At 25.4% G+C, this 17326-nt stretch overlaps 1 protein-coding gene and 5 long non-coding RNA genes across 9 annotated transcripts; all 6 read right to left on the bottom strand.

Annotated features, from left to right (window-relative positions):
* Positions 1 to 288: 288 nt before the first annotated feature.
* On the bottom strand, positions 289 to 1534 carry LOC147928789 (uncharacterized). Its single transcript, XR_015579310.1, has 4 exons — positions 1373 to 1534; positions 1095 to 1231; positions 816 to 875; positions 289 to 578 (listed from the first exon to the last, which is right to left on the bottom strand). It is a non-coding gene; the product is annotated as an uncharacterized LOC147928789 (long non-coding RNA).
* A 599-nt stretch (positions 1535 to 2133) lies between these two features.
* LOC147928788 (uncharacterized) lies at positions 2134 to 3325 on the bottom strand. Of its 2 annotated transcripts, XR_015579268.1 has the most exons (4): positions 3201 to 3325; positions 2924 to 3060; positions 2645 to 2704; positions 2134 to 2407 (listed from the first exon to the last, which is right to left on the bottom strand). It is a non-coding gene; the product is annotated as an uncharacterized LOC147928788 (long non-coding RNA). The 2 variants fall into 2 exon arrangements; XR_015579269.1 differs by lacking the exon at positions 2645 to 2704 and having other exon boundaries at positions 3201 to 3267.
* Positions 3326 to 8840: 5515 nt separating this feature from the next.
* On the bottom strand, positions 8841 to 11520 carry LOC104742565 (uncharacterized). Of its 3 annotated transcripts, none has more exons than XR_015580633.1 (4): positions 11218 to 11520; positions 9659 to 9795; positions 9380 to 9439; positions 8841 to 9142 (listed from the first exon to the last, which is right to left on the bottom strand). It is a non-coding gene; the product is annotated as an uncharacterized LOC104742565 (long non-coding RNA). The 3 variants fall into 3 exon arrangements; XR_015580636.1 differs by lacking the exon at positions 11218 to 11520 and adding an exon at positions 9937 to 10051; XR_015580635.1 differs by lacking the exons at positions 8841 to 9142; positions 9380 to 9439; positions 9659 to 9795 and adding exons at positions 10110 to 10423; positions 10661 to 10720; positions 10940 to 11076 and having other exon boundaries at positions 11218 to 11348.
* A 446-nt stretch (positions 11521 to 11966) lies between these two features.
* Positions 11967 to 13452, bottom strand: LOC147928787 (uncharacterized). The gene is made up of 4 exons (XR_015580632.1): positions 13039 to 13452; positions 12761 to 12897; positions 12482 to 12541; positions 11967 to 12245 (listed from the first exon to the last, which is right to left on the bottom strand). It is a non-coding gene; the product is annotated as an uncharacterized LOC147928787 (long non-coding RNA).
* Positions 13453 to 13788: 336 nt separating this feature from the next.
* On the bottom strand, positions 13789 to 15113 carry LOC147928786 (uncharacterized). Its single transcript, XR_015579193.1, has 4 exons — positions 14871 to 15113; positions 14593 to 14729; positions 14314 to 14373; positions 13789 to 14077 (listed from the first exon to the last, which is right to left on the bottom strand). It is a non-coding gene; the product is annotated as an uncharacterized LOC147928786 (long non-coding RNA).
* A 487-nt stretch (positions 15114 to 15600) lies between these two features.
* On the bottom strand, positions 15601 to 16966 carry LOC147928785 (uncharacterized). The gene is made up of 4 exons (XM_087485781.1): positions 16702 to 16966; positions 16424 to 16560; positions 16145 to 16204; positions 15601 to 15908 (listed from the first exon to the last, which is right to left on the bottom strand). Exons 1-4 carry the CDS (start codon positions 16724 to 16726, stop codon positions 15744 to 15746), a joined length of 387 nt encoding a protein of 128 aa, XP_087341907.1. The 5' UTR covers positions 16727 to 16966; the 3' UTR covers positions 15601 to 15743.
* Positions 16967 to 17326: the final 360 nt, after the last annotated feature.

Below are 17326 nucleotides of genomic sequence, written 5' to 3'. Positions count from 1 at the left end.
TATAATTTACAAATAAGTTAAAACAAAGCTTTTGTATAACACATGACAAAATCTTTAATTGTTAAAATTTACACGTGTCGCGATCACATTAGTTACTAACTTTGAAAACAAAGGTTTATATAATAACAGAATATTAAATAAGCTATCAAATCATTCACCGATTTAAAAATTTAAAAAGATTACATTAATTTCTTATTTTTCTTATATTATGTTAACCACTAATTTTAACACATTATACCTTTTAATTTTTTAATCACTTTTCTGTAAAATTTTCTTTTTACTATATGATTATAATAAATAATAATTGTAATTAAATTGCAAATATTTTCTTTATTAGTTACACGTATTTTCCTTATTAATTGCACATATTTTCTTATTGAAATTAGTAATTTAATAGATAACTTTCCTAGAATTAGTGATATAATATATTAATTTTGGTTTTATATACTTCCTAAAAAAATTAATTGTAATCCTTTTATTTTTAGGATTTTTTTAATTTTCTTATAATTTTCTTTGCTCTCCTCCGTTAGGTTTTTCATCTTCTCTTCTTGGCCTTGACGAATATCATCTTGTTTTTGCTGTAAATACAGAACAAAAGTTCAGTTTTAGGGTCATGAAAAAATTCCATTATATGCGCAAGACAAACTTCTGTTTTGAGGTTTATTCAGAAGAAGCAAAGCTCATTGACATAATAGTATATTATTTTAGGACAACATAATTAAGCATATTATATTTGGTCAATCTATCAGCAATTATACAGAAAAAAAAAACTTAGAACAGAGAGTACAAGAAATGACCAGAAACTACACACTTACAAGGATAAAAATTTTCTGATCCAACTTCTGCTGGATTTTGAACAGCTCATATGATATGTCCTGAAGAATATAAATACAGAGAAATAACAAAATCAATTTAAGATACAATCCACTCCCAATTAACTTAATCATAAAAATATGATACTAGTAAAAATTAATTGATGGAGAATCAGTTGATTGGGGATTATAATGTCCACTACTTGATTGAGCATATAGCTAAAGTTCTTAACAAAATTCACATGAAAAGTAAGAGCGGATACAGTTGAACAAGTGGGGAACCTCGTTTAAAGCTTTGGTTAAATATGGCGAAGTCTGACTTGAGTCTTCTTCATGATGATTAGGTTTCTTCTTATCGAATACAGATTTGAGTTTTTCCATCGTCTTTCTCACCGTGTTCGGTTTTTTCTTTCCATCTTCTGTCAATGTTAAACCATGTGAAACAAAATTGAGACTTGTACCAAGAAACAAAAGTTAGAAACAAATAAACTAATAAAAAAACATTGATCGTAATTGGAAATTACATAGTGAAAACTAAAACCTCCAAGAAGAATTTTTACCATAACTTATGTTAACACCAATCATCTTCTTTGGTTGAACAATGATGAGAGAATGATAGAAATCGATGAAATCTAAGCATTTGTTAGGTTTATATACACAATCTCAGAATTCGAATTTGGGAAAAATGCATGATTTAAACCAGGCAAGACAGCATATAGGGCATAATTTGAAAACATATGTAAATACCATGTGTAATCTCTTATTAATATAATATTGTTATTTTTAATGCATTTTACTTATATAATTTTTACTATCATTGTATATTTTAATTGGTGAGAGACTCATCAATATAATAATTACTTTTTGTGTTGTTTATTTTTTTTAGTAATTTATATTTACTTATTTAAAATAAAATAATTTCATATCTGATTACATTTTAAATATAATCACTTTTATCAATTATTCATATTTGTTAATACAATCTACAATATTAATTTATATAAATTTTTAATTTCTTATAATTTACAAATAAGTTAAAACAAAGCTTTTGTATAACACATGACAAAATCTTTAATTGTTAAAATTTACACGTGTCGCGATCACATTAGTTACTAACTTTGAAAACAAAGGTTTATATAATAACAGAATATTAAATAAGCTATCAAATCATTCACCGATTTAAAAATTTAAAAAGATTACATTAATTTCTTATTTTTCTTATATTATGTTAACCACTAATTTTAACACATTATACCTTTTAATTTTTTAATCACTTTTCTGTAAAATTTTCTTTTTACTATATGATTATAATAAATAATAATTGTAATTAAATTGCAAATATTTTCTTTATTAGTTACACGTATTTTCCTTATTAATTGCACATATTTTCTTATTGAAATTAGTAATTTAATATATAACTTTCCTAGAATTAGTGATATAATATATTAATTTTGGTTTTATATACTTCCTAAAAATATTAATTGTAATCCTTTTATTTTTAGGATTTTTTTAATTTTCTTATAATTTTCTTTGCTCTCCTCCGTTAGGTTTTTCATCTTCTCTTCTTGGCCTTGACGAATATCATCTTGTTTTTGCTGTAAATACAGAACAAAAGTTCAGTTTTAGGGTCATGAAAAAATTCCATTATATGCGCAAGACAAACTTCTGTTTTGAGGTTTATTCAGAAGAAGCAAAGCTCATTGACATAATAGTATATTATTTTAGGACAACATAATTAAGCATATTATATTTGGTCAATCTATCAGCAATTATACAGAAAAAAAAAACTTAGAACAGAGAGTACAAGAAATGACCAGAAACAACACACTTACAAGGATAAAAATTTTCTGATCCAACTTCTGCTGGATTTTGAACAGCTCATATGATATGTCCTGAAGAATATAAACACGGAGAAATAACAAAATCAATTTAAGATCAAATCCACTCACAATTAACTTAATCATAAAACTATGATACTAGTAAAAATTAATTGATGGAGAATCATTTGATTGGGGATTATAATGTCCACTACTTGATTGAGCATATAGCTAAAGTTCTTAACAAAATTCACATGAAAAGTAAGAGCGGATACAGTTGAACAAGTGGGGAACCTCGTTTAAAGCTTTGGTTAAATATGGCGAAGTCTGACTTGAGTCTTCTTCATGATGATTAGGTTTCTTCCTATCGAATACAGATTTGAGTTTTTCCATCGTCTTTCTCACCGTGTTCGGTTTTTTCTTTCCATCTTCTGTCAATGTTAAACCATGTGAAACAAAATTGAGACTTGTACCAAGAAACAAAAGTTAGAAACAAATAAACTAATAAAAAAAAATGATCGTAATTGGAAATTACATAGTGAAAACTAAAACCTCCAAGAAGAATTTTTACCATAACTTATGTTAACACCAATCATCTTCTTTGGTTGAACAATGATGAGAGAATGATAGAAATCGATGAAATCTAAGCATTTGTTAGGTTTATATACACAATCTCAGAATTCGAATTTGGGAAAAATGCATGATTTAAACCAGGCAAGACAGCATATAGGGCATAATTTGAAAACATATGTAAATACCATGTGTAATCTCTTATTAATATAATATTGTTATTTTTAATGCATTTTACTTATATAATTTTTACTATCATTGTATATTTTAATTGGTGAGAGACTCATCAATATAATAATTACTTTTTGTGTTGTTTATTTTTTTTAGTAATTTATATTTACTTATTTAAAATAAAATAATTTCATATCTGATTACATTTTAAATATAATCACTTTTATCAATTATTCATATTTGTTAATACAATCTACAATATTAATTTATATAAATTTTTAATTTCTTATAATTTACAAATAAGTTAAAACAAAGCTTTTGTATAACACATGACAAAATCTTTAATTGTTAAAATTTACACGTGTCGCGATCACATTAGTTACTAACTTTGAAAACAAAGGTTTATATAATAACAGAATATTAAATAAGCTATCAAATCATTCACCGATTTAAAAATTTAAAAAGATTACATTAATTTCTTATTTTTCTTATATTATGTTAACCACTAATTTTAACACATTATACCTTTTAATTTTTTAATCACTTTTCTGTAAAATTTTCTTTTTACTATATGATTATAATAAATAATAATTGTAATTAAATTGCAAATATTTTCTTTATTAGTTACACGTATTTTCCTTATTAATTGCACATATTTTCTTATTGAAATTAGTAATTTAATAGATAACTTTCCTAGAATTAGTGATATAATATATTAATTTTGGTTTTATATACTTCCTAAAAAAATTAATTGTAATCCTTTTATTTTTAGGATTTTTTTAATTTTCTTATAATTTTCTTTGCTCTCCTCCGTTAGGTTTTTCATCTTCTCTTCTTGGCCTTGACGAATATCATCTTGTTTTTGCTGTAAATACAGAACAAAAGTTCAGTTTTAGGGTCATGAAAAAATTCCATTATATGCGCAAGACAAACTTTTGTTTTGAGGTTTATTCAGAAGAAGCAAAGCTCATTGACATAATAGTATATTATTTTAGGACAACATAATTAAGCATATTATATTTGGTCAATCTATCAGCAATTATACAGAAAAAAAAAACTTAGAACAGAGAGTACAATAAATGACCAGAAACTACACACTTACAAGGATAAAAATTTTCTGATCCAACTTCTGCTGGATTTTGAACAGCTCATATGATATGTCCTGAAGAATATAAATACAGAGAAATAACAAAATCAATTTAAGATACAATCCACTCCCAATTAACTTAATCATAAAAATATGATACTAGTAAAAATTAATTGATGGAGAATCATTTGATTGGGGATTATAATGTCCACTACTTGATTGAGCATATAGCTAAAGTTCTTAACAAAATTCACATGAAAAGTAAGAGCGGATACAGTTGAACAAGTGGGGAACATCGTTTAAAGCTTTGGTTAAATATGGCGAAGTCTGACTTGAGTCTTCTTCATGATGATTAGGTTTCTTCTTATCGAATACAGATTTGAGTTTTTCCATCGTCTTTCTCACCGTGTTCGGTTTTTTCTTTCCATTTTCTGTCAATGTTAAACCATGTGAAACAAAATTGAGACTTGTACCAAGAAACAAAAGTTAGAAACAAATAAACTAATAAAAAAACATTGATCGTAATTGGAAATTACATAGTGAAAACTAAAATCTCCAAGAAGAATTTTTACCATAACTTATGTTAACACCAATCATCTTCTTTGGTTGAACAATGATGAGAGAATGATAGAAATCGATGAAATCTAAGCATTTGTTAGGTTTATATACACAATCTCAGAATTCGAATTTGGGAAAAATGCATGATTTAAACCAGGCAAGACAGCATATAGGGCATAATTTGAAAACATATGTAAATACCATGTGTAATCTCTTATTAATATAATATTGTTATTTTTAATGCATTTTACTTATATAATTTTTACTATCATTGTATATTTTAATTGGTGAGAGACTCATCAATATAATAATTACTTTTTGTGTTGTTTATTTTTTTTAGTAATTTATATTTACTTATTTAAAATAAAATAATTTCATATCTGATTACATTTTAAATATAATCACTTTTATCAATTATTCATATTTGTTAATACAATCTACAATATTAATTTATATAAATTTTTAATTTCTTATAATTTACAAATAAGTTAAAACAAAGCTTTTGTATAACACATGACAAAATCTTTAATTGTTAAAATTTACACGTGTCGCGATCACATTAGTTACTAACTTTGAAAACAAAGGTTTATATAATAACAGAATATTAAATAAGCTATCAAATCATTCACCGATTTAAAAATTTAAAAAGATTACATTAATTTCTTATTTTTCTTATATTATGTTAACCACTAATTTTAACACATTATACCTTTTAATTTTTTAATCACTTTTCTGTAAAATTTTCTTTTTACTATATGATTATAATAAATAATAATTGTAATTAAATTGCAAATATTTTCTTTATTAGTTACACGTATTTTCCTTATTAATTGCACATATTTTCTTATTGAAATTAGTAATTTAATAGATAACTTTCCTAGAATTAGTGATATAATATATTAATTTTGGTTTTATATACTTCCAAAAAATATTAGTTGTAATCCTTTTATTTTTAGGATTTTTTTAATTTTCTTATAATTTTCTTTGCTCTCCTCTGTTAGGTTTTTCATCTTCTCTTCTTGGCCTTGACGAATATCATCTTGTTTTTGCTGTAAATATAGAACAAAAGTTCAGTTTTAGGGTTATGAAAACATCCATTATATGCGCAAGACAAACTTCTGTTTTGAGGTTTATTCACAAGAAGCAAAGCTCATTGACATAATAGTATATTATTTTAGGACAACATAATTACGCATATTATATTTGGTCAATCTATCAGCAATTATGTAGAAAAACAAACTTAGAACAGAGAGTACAAGGAATGACCAGAAACTACACACTAACAAGGATAAAATTTCTCTCATCCAACTTCTGCTGGATTTTGAACAGCTTATATGATAGGTCCTGAAGAATATAAATACAGAGAAATAACAAAATCAATTTAAGATCAAATCCACTCACAATTAACTTAATCATAAAACTATGATACTAGTAAAAATTAATTGATGGAGAATCATTTGATTGGGGATTATAATGTCCACTACTTGATTGAGCATATAGCTAAAGTTCTTAACAAAATTCACATGAAAAGTAAGAGCAGAGACAGTTGAACAAGTGGGGAACCTCGTTTAAAGCTTTGGTTAAATATGGCGAAGTCTGACTTGAGTCTTCTTCATGATGATTAGGTTTCTTCTTATCGAATACAGATTTGAGTTTTTCCATCGTCTTTCTCACCGTGTTCGGTTTTTTCTTTTCATCTTCTGTCAATGTTAAACCATGTGAAACAAAATTGAGACTTGTACCAAGAAACAAAAGTTAGAAACAAATAAACTAATAAAAAAACATTGATCGTAATTGGAAATTACACAGTGAAAACTAAAACCTCCAAGAAGAATTTTTACCATAACTTATGTTAACACCAATCATCTTCTTTGGTTGAACAATGATGAGAGAATGATAGAAATCGATGAAATCTAAGCATTTGTTAGGTTTATATACACAATCTCAGAATTCGAATTTGGGAAAAATGCATTATTTAAACCAGGCAAGACAGCATATAGGGCATAATTTGAAAACATATGTAAATACCATGTGTAATCTCTTATTAATATAATATTGTTATTTTTAATGCATTTTACTTATATAATTTTTACTATCACTGTATATTTTAATTGGTGAGAGACTCATCAATATAATAATTACTTTTTGTGTTGTTTATTTTTTTTTAGTAATTTATACTTACTTATTTAAAATAAAATAATTTCATATCTGATTACATTTTAAATATAATCACTTTTATCAATTATTCATATTTGTTAATACAATCTACAATATTAATTTATATAAATTTTTAATTTCTTATAATTTACAAATAAGTTAAAACAAAGCTTTTGTATAACACATGACAAAATCTTTAATTGTTAAAATTTACACGTGTCGCGATCACATTAGTTATTAACTTTGAAAACAAAGGTTTATATAATAACAGAATATTAAATAAGCTATCAAATCATTCACCGATTAAAAAATTTAAAAAGATTACATTAATTTCTTATTTTTATTATATTATGTTAACCACTAATTTTAACACATTATACCTTTTAATACTTTAATCTCTTTTCTGTAAAATTTTCTTTTTACTATATGATTATAATAAATAATAATTGTAATTAAATTGCAAATATTTTCTTTATTAGTTACACGTATTTTCCTTATTAATTGCACATATTTTCTTATTGAAATTAGTAATTTAATATATAACTTTCCTAGAATTAGTGATATAATATATTAATTTTGGTTTTATATACTTCCAAAAAATATTAAATGTAATCCTTTTAATTTAGGATTTTTTTAATTTTCTTATAATTTTCTTTGCTCTCCTCCGTTAGGTTTTTCATCTTCTCTTCTTGGCCTTGACGAATATCATCTTGTTTTTGCTGTAAATACAGAACAAAAGTTCAGTTTTAGGGTCATGAAAACATCCATTATATGCGCAAGACAAACTTCTGTTTTGAGGTTTATTCAGAAGAAGCAAAGCTCATTGACATAATAGTATATTATTTTAGGACAACATAATTAAGCATATTATATTTGGTCAATCTATCAGCAATTATACAGAAAAAAAAAAACTTAGAACAGAGAGTACAAGAAATGACCAGAAACTACACACTTACAAGGATAAAATTTTTCTGATCCAACTTCTGCTGGATTTTGAACAGCTCATATGATATGTCCTGAAGAATATAAATACAGAGAAATAACAAAATCAATTTAAGATACAATCCACTCACAATTAACTTAATCATAAAAATATGATACTAGTAAAAATTAATTGATGGAGAATCATTTGATTGGGGATTATAATGTCCACTACTTGATTGAGCATATAGCTAAAGTTCTTAACAAAATTCACATGAAAAGTAAGAGCGGATACAGTTGAACAAGTGGGGAACATCGTTTAAAGCTTTGGTTAAATATGGCGAAGTCTGACTTGAGTCTTCTTCATGATGATTAGGTTTCTTCTTATCGAATACAGATTTGAGTTTTTCCATCGTCTTTCTCACCGTGTTCGGTTTTTTCTTTCCATCTTCTGTCAATGTTAAACCATGTGAAACAAAATTGAGACTTGTACCAAGAAACAAAAGTTAGAAACAAATAAACTAATAAAAAAACATTGATCGTAATTGGAAATTACACAGTGAAAACTAAAACCTCCAAGAAGAATTTTTACCATAACTTATGTTAACACCAATCAAATCATTCACCGATTTAAAATTTTAAGAAGATTACATTACTTTTTTTTTATTTTTCTTATATTATCTTAACCACTAATTTTAACACATTAAACCTTTTAATATTTTAATCACTTTTCTGTAAAATTTTCTTTTTACTATATGATTATAATAAATAATAATTGTAATTAAATTGCAAATATTTTCTTTATTAGTTACACATATTTTCCTTATTAATTGCACATATTTTCTTATTGAAATTAGTAATTTAATATATAACTTTCCTAGAATTAGTGATATAATATATTAATTTTGGTTTTATATACTTCCAAAAAATATTAATTGTAATCCTTTTATTTTTAGGATTTTTTTAATTTTCTTATAATTTTCTTTGCTCTCCTCCGTTAGGTTTTTCATCTTCTCTTCTTGGCCTTGACGAATATCATCTTGTTTTTGCTGTAAATACAGAACAAAAGTTCAGTTTTAAGGTCATGAAAACATCCATTATATGCGCAAGACAAACTTCTGTTTTGACGTTTATTCAGAAGAAGCAAAGCTCATTGACATAATAGTATATTATTTTAGGACAACATAATTAAGCATATTATATTTGGTCAATCTATCAGCAATTATACAGAAAAAAAAAAACTTAGAACAGAGAGTACAAGAAATGACCAGAAACTACACACTTACAAGGATAAAATTTTTCTGATCCAACTTCTGCTGGATTTTGAACAGCTCATATGATATGTCCTGAAGTATATAAATACAGAGAAATAACAAAATCAATTTAAGATACAATCCACTCACAATTAACTTAATCATAAAAATATGATACTAGTAAAAATTAATTGATGGAGAATCATTTGATTGGGGATTATAATGTCCACTACTTGATTGAGCATATAGCTAAAGTTCTTAACAAAATTCACATGAAAAGTAAGAGCGGAGACAGTTGAACAAGTGGGGAACCTCGTTTAAAGCTTTGGTTAAATATGGCGAAGTCTGACTTGAGTCTTCTTCATGATGATTAGGTTTCTTCTTATCAAATACAGATTTGAGTTTTTCCATCGTCTCTCTCACCGTGTTCGGTTTTTTCTTTCCATCTTCTGTCAATGTTAAACCATGTGAAACAAAATTGAGACTTGTACCAAGAAACAAAAGTTAGAAACAAATAAACTAATAAAAAAACATTGATCGTAATTGGAAATTACACAGTGAAAACTAAAACCTCCAAGAAGAATTTTTACCATAACTTATGTTAACACCAATCATCTTCTTTACCATAACTTATGTTAACACCAATCAAATCATTCACCGATTTAAAATTTTAAGAAGATTACATTACTTTTTTATTTTTCTTATATTATCTTAACCACTAATTTTAACACATTAAACCTTTTAATATTTTAATCACTTTTCTGTAAAATTTTCTTTTTACTATATGATTATAATAAATAATAATTGTAATTAAATTGCAAATATTTTCTTTATTAGTTACATGTATTTTCCTTATTAATTGCACATATTTTCTTATTGAAATTAGTAATTTAATAGATAACTTTCCTAGAATTAGCTAAATAATATATTAATTTTGGTTTTATATACTTTCAAAAATATTAATTGTAATCCTTTTATTTTTAGGATTTTTTTAATTTTCTTATAATTTTCTCTGCTCTCCTCCGTTAGGTTTTTCATATTCTCTTCTTGGCCTTGACGAATATCATCTTGTTTTTGCTGTAAATACAGAACAAAAGTTCAGTTTTAGGGTCATGAAAAAATTCCATTATATGCGCAAGACAAACTTCTGTTTTGAGGTTTATTCAGAAGAAGCAAAGCTCATTGACATAATAGTATATTATTTAACGACAACATAATTACGCATATTATATTTGGTCAATCTATCAGCAATTATACCGAATCAAAAAACTTAGAACAGAGAGTACAAGGAATGACCAGAAACTACACACTTACAAGGATAAAATTTCTCTGATCCAACTTCTGCTGGATTTTGAACAGCTCATATGATAGGTTCTGAAGAATATAAATACAGAGAAATAACAAAATCAATTTAAGATCAAATCCACTCACAATTAACTTAATCATAAAACTATGATACTATTAAAAATTAATTGATGGAGAACCATTTGATTGGGGATTATAATGTCCACTACTTGATTGAGCATATAGCTAAAGTTCTTAACAAAATTTACATGAAAAGTAAGAGCGAATACAGTTGAACAAGTGGGGAACCTCGTTTAAAGCTTTGGTTAGATATGGCGATGTCTCACTTGAGTCTTATTCATGATGATTAGGTTTCTTTTTATCGAATACAGATTTGAGTTTTTCCATCGTCTTTCTCACCGTGTTCGGTTTTTTCTTTCCATCTTCTGTCAATGTTAAACCATGTGAAACAAAATTGAGACTTGTACCAAGAAACAAAAGTTAGAAACAAATAAACTAATAAAAAAACATTGATCGTAATTGGAAATTACATAGTGAAAACTAAAATCTCCAAGAAGAATTTTTACCATAACTTATGTTAACACCAATCATCTTCTTTGGTTGAACAATGATGAGAGAATGATAGAAATCGATGAAATCTAAGCATTTGTTAGGTTTATATACACAATCTCAGAAGTCGAATTTGGGAAAAGAAAATGCATGATTTAAACAAGGCAAGACAACATATAGGGCATAATTTGAAAACATATGTAAATACCATGTGTAATCTCTTATTAATATAATATTGTTATTTTTAATGCATTTTACTTATATAATTTTTACTATCATTGTATATTTTAAGTGGTGAGAGACTCATCAATATAATAATTACTTTTTGTGTTGTTTATTTTTTTTAGTAATTTATATTTACTTATTTAAAATAAAATAATTTCATATCTGATTAAATTTTAAATATAATCAAATTTATCAATTAGTCATATTTGTTAATACAATCTACAATATTAATTTATATAAATTTTTAATTTCTTATAATTTACAAATAAGTTAAAACAAAGCTTTTGTACAACACATGACAAAATGTTTAATTTTTAAAATTTACACGTGTCGCGATCACATTAGTTACTAACTTTGAAAACCAAGGTTTATATAACAGCAGAATATTAAATAATCTATCAAATCATTCACCGATTTAAAAATTTAAAAAGATTACATTAATTTCTTATTTTTCTTATATTATGGTAACCACTAATTTTAACACATTAAACCGTTTAATACTTTAATCACTTTTCTGTAAAGTTTTCTTTTTACTATATGATTATAATAACTAATAATTGTAATTAAATTGAAAATATTTTCTTTATTAGTTACACATATTTTCCTTATTAATTGCACATATTTTCTTATTGAAATTAGTAATTTAATAGATAACTTTCCTAGAATTAGCTATATAATATATTAATTTTGGTTTTATATACTTTCAAAAATATTAATTGTAATCCTTTTATTTTTAGGATTTTTTTTAATTTTCTTTGCTCTCCTCCGTTAGGTTTTTCATCTTCTCTTCTTGGCCTTGACGAATATCATCTTGTTTTTGCTGTAAATACAGAACAAAAGTTCAGTTTTAGGGTCATGAAAACATCCATTATATGCGCAAGACAAACTTCTGTGTTGAGGTTTATTCAGAAGAAGCAAAGCTCATTGACATAATAGTATATTATTTAACGACAACATAATTACGCATATTATATTTGGTCAATCTATCAGCAATTATACCGAAACAAAAAACTTAGAACAGAGAGTACAAGGAATGACCAGAAACTACACACTTACAAGGATAAAAATTCTCTGATCCAACTTCTGCTGGATTTTGAACAGCTCATATGATCGGTCCTGAAGAATATAAATACAGAGAAATAACAAAATCAATTTAAGATCAAATCCACTCACAATTAACTTAATCATAAAACTATGATACTACTAAAAATTAATTGATGGAGAATCATTTGATTGGGGATTATAATGTCCACTACTTGATTGAGCATATAGCTAAAGTTCTTAACAAAATTCACATGAAAAGTAAGAGCGAATACAGTTGAACAAGTGAGGAACCTCGTTTAAAGCTTTGGTTAGATATGGCGAAGTCTGACTTGAGTCTTCTTCATGATGATTAGGTTTCTTCTTATCGAATACAGATTTGAGTTTTTCCATCGTCTTTCTCACCGTGTTCGGTTTTTTCTTTCCATCTTCTGTCAATGTTAAACCATGTGAAACAAAATTGAGACTTGTACCAAGAAACAAAAGTTAGAAACAAATAAACTAATAAAAAAACATTGATCGTAATTGGAAATTACACACTGAAAACTAAAACCTCCAAGAAGAATTTTTACCATAACTTATGTTAACACCAATCATCTTCTTTGGTTGAACAATGATGAGAGAATGATAGAAATCGATGAAATCTAAGAATTTGTTAGGTTTATATACACAATCTCATAAGTCGAATTTGGGAAAAGAAAATGCATGATTTAAACAAGACAAGACAACATATAGGGCATAATTTGAAAACATATGTAAATACCATGTGTAATCTCTTATTAATATAATATTGTTATTTTTAATGCTTTTTACTTATATAATTTTTACTATCATTGTATATTTTAAGTGGTGAGAGACTCATCAATATAATAATTACTTTTTGTGTTGTTTATTTTTTTTAGAAATTTATATTTACTTATTTAAAATAAAATAATTTCATATCTGATTACATTTTAAATATAATCAAATTTATCAATTAGTCATATTTGTTAATACAATCTACAATATTAATTTATATAAATTTTTAATTTCTTATAATTTACAAATAAGTTAAAACAAAGCTTTTGAATAACACATGACAAAAATGTTTAATTGTTAAAATTTACACGTGTCACGATCACATTAGTTACTAACTTTGAAAACCAAGGTTTATATAACAGCAGAATATTAAATAATCTATCAAATCATTCACCGATTTAAAAATTTAAAAAGATTACATTAATTTCTTATTTTTCTTATATTATGTTAACCACTAATTTTAACACATTAAACCTTTTAATACTTTAATCACTTTTCTGTAAAATTTTCTTTTTACTATATGATTATAATACCTAATAATTGTAATTAAATTGAAAATATTTTCTATATTAGTTACACATATTTTCCTTATTAATTGCACATATTTTCTTATTGAAATTAGTAATTTAATAGATAAGTTTCCTAGAATTAGCTATATAATATATTAATTTTGGTTTTATATTCTTTCAAAAATATTAATTGTAATCCTTTTATTTTTAGGATTTTTATAATTTTCTTTTAATTTTCTTTGCTCTCCTCCGTTAGGTTTTTCATCTTCTCTTCTTGGCCTTGACGAATATCATCTTGTTTTTGCTGTAAATACAGAACAAAAGTTCAGTTTTAGGGTCATGAAAACATCCATTATATGCGCAAGACAAACTTCTGTTTTGAGGTTTATTCAGAAGAAGCAAAGCTCATTGACATAATAGTATATTATTTAACGACAACATAATTACGCATATTATATTTGGTCAATCTATCAGCAATTATACCGAAACAAAAAACTTAGAACAGAGAGTACAAGGAATGACCAGAAACTACACACTTACAAGGATAAAAATTCTCTGATCCAACTTCTGCTGGATTTTGAACAGCTCATATGATCGGTCCTGAAGAATATAAATACAGAGAAATAACAAAATCAATTTAAGATTAAATCCACTCACAATTAACTTAATCATAAAACTATGATACTAGTAAAAATTAATTGATGGAGAATCATTTGATTGGGGATTATAATGTCCACTACTTGATTGAGCATATAGCTAAAGTTCTTAACAAAATTTACATGAAAAGTAAGAGCGAATACAGTTGAACAAGTGGGGAACCTCATTTAAAGCTTTGGTTAGATATGGCGAAGTCTGACTTGAGTCTTCTTCATGATGATTAGGTTTCTTCTTATCGAATACAGATTTGAGTTTTTCCATCGTCTTTCTCACCGTGTTCGGTTTTTTCTTTCCATCTTCTGTCAATGTTAAACCATGTGAAACAAAATTGAGACTTGTACCAAGAAACAAAAGTTAGAAACAAATAAACTAATAAAAAAACATTGATCGTAATTGAAAATTACACAATGAAAACTAAAACCTCCAAGAAGAATTTTTACTATAACTTATGTTAACACCAATCATCTTCTTTGGTTGAACAATGATGAGAGAATGATAGAAATCGATGAAATCTAAGCATTTGTTAGGTTTATATACACAATCTCAGAAGTCGAATTTGGGAAAAGAAAATGCATGATTTAAACAAGGCAAGACAACATATAGGGCATAATTTGAAAACATATGTAAATACCATGTGTAATCTCTTATTAATATAATATTGTTATTTTTAATGCATTTTACTTATATAATTTTTACTATCATTGTATATTTTAAGTGGTGAGAGACTCATCAATATAATAATTACTTTTTGTGTTGTTTATTTTTTTTAGTAATTTATATTTACTTATTTAAAATAAAATGATTTCATATCTGATTAAATTTTAAATATAATCAAATTTACCAATTAGTCATATTTGTTAATACAATCTACAATATTAATTTATATAAATTTTTAATTTCTTATAATTTACAAATAAGTTAAAACAAAGCTTTTGTACAACACATGACAAAATGTTTAATTTTTAAAATTTACACGTGTCGCGATCACATTAGTTACTAACTTTGAAAACCAAGGTTTATATAACAGCAGAATATTAAATAATCTATCAAATCATTCACCGATTTAAAAATTTAAAAAGATTACATTAATTTCTTATTTTTCTTATATTATGTTAACCACTAATTTTAACACATTAAACCATTTAATACTTTAATCACTTTTCTGTAAACTTTTCTTTTTACTATATGATTATAATAACTAATAATTGTAATTAAATTGAAAATATTTTCTTTATTAGTTACACATATTTTCCTTATTAATTGCACATATTTTCTTATTGAAATTAGTAATTTAATAGATAAGTTTCCTAGAATTAGCTATATAATATATTAATTTTGGTTTTATATACTTTCAAAAATATTAATTGTAATCCTTTTATTTTTAGGATTTTTTTAATTTTCTTATAATTTTCTTTGCTCTCCTCCGTTAGGTTTTTCATCTTCTCTTCTTGGCCTTGACGAATATCATCTTGATTTTGCTGTAAATACAGAACAAAAGTTCAGTTTTAAGGTCATGAAAACATCCATTATATGCGCAAGATAAACTTCTGTTTTGAGGTTTATTCAGAAGAAACAAAGCTCATTGACATAATAGTATATTATTTAACGACAACATAATTACGCATATTATATTTGGTCAATCTATCAGCAATTATACCGAAACAAAAAACTTAGAACAGAGAGTACAAGGAATGACCAGAAACTACACACTTACAAGGATAAAATTTCTCAGATCCAACTTCTGCTGGATTTTGAACAGCTCATATGATAGGTCCTGAAGAATATAAATACAGAGAAATAACAAAATCAATTTAAGATCAAATCCACTCACAATTAACTTAATCATAAAACTATGATACTAGTAAAAATTAATTGATGGAGAATCATTTGATTAGGGATTATAATGTCCACTACTTGATTGAGCATATAGCTAAAGTTCTTAACAAAATTCACATGAAAAGTAAGAACGAATACAGTTGAACAAGTGGGGAACCTCGTTTAAAGCTTTGGTTAGATATGGCGAAGTTTGAATTGAGTCTTCTTCATGATGATTAGGTTTCTTCTTATCGAATACAGATTTGAGTTTTTCCATCGTGTTTCTCACCGTGTTCGGTTTTTTCTTTCCATCTTCTGTCAATGTTAAACCATGTGAAACAAAATTGAGACTTGTACCAAGAAACAAAAGTTAGAAACAAATAAACTAATAAAAAAACATTGATCGTAATTGGAAATTACACAGTGAAAACTAAAACCTCCAAGAAGAATTTTTACCATAACTTATGTTAACACCAATCATCTTCTTTGGTTGAAAAGTGATGAGAGAATGATAGAAATCGATGAAATCTAAGCATTTGTTAGGTTTATATACACAATCTCATAAGTCGAATTTGGGAAAAGAAAATGCATGATTTAAACAAGGCAAGACAACATATAGGGCATAATTTGAAAACATATGTAAATACCATGTGTAATCTCTTATTAATATAATATTGTTATTTTTAATGCATTTTACTTATATAATTTTTACTATCATTGTATATTTTAAGTGGTGAGAGACTCATCAATATAAAAATTACTTTTTGTGTTGTTTATTTTTTTTAGTAATTTATATTTACTTATTTAAAATAAAATAATTTCATATCTGATTACATTTTAAATATAATCAAATTTATCAATTAGTCATATTTGTTAATACAATCTACAATATTAATTTATATAAATTTTTAATTTCTTATAATTTACAAATAAGTTAAAACAAAGCTTTTGTATAACACATGACAAAATGTTTAATTGTTAAAATTTACACGTGTCGCGATCACATTAGTTACTAACTTTGAAAACCAAGGTTTATATAACAACAGAATATTAAATAAGCTATCAAATCATTCACCGATTT

This window comes from Camelina sativa, chromosome 14, assembly GCF_030686135.1.
Source record: "Camelina sativa cultivar CO46 ecotype springtype chromosome 14, ASM3068613v1".
NCBI classification, from domain to species: domain Eukaryota; kingdom Viridiplantae; phylum Streptophyta; class Magnoliopsida; order Brassicales; family Brassicaceae; genus Camelina; species Camelina sativa.
This window is presented reverse-complemented; position numbering and strand designations above follow the sequence as displayed.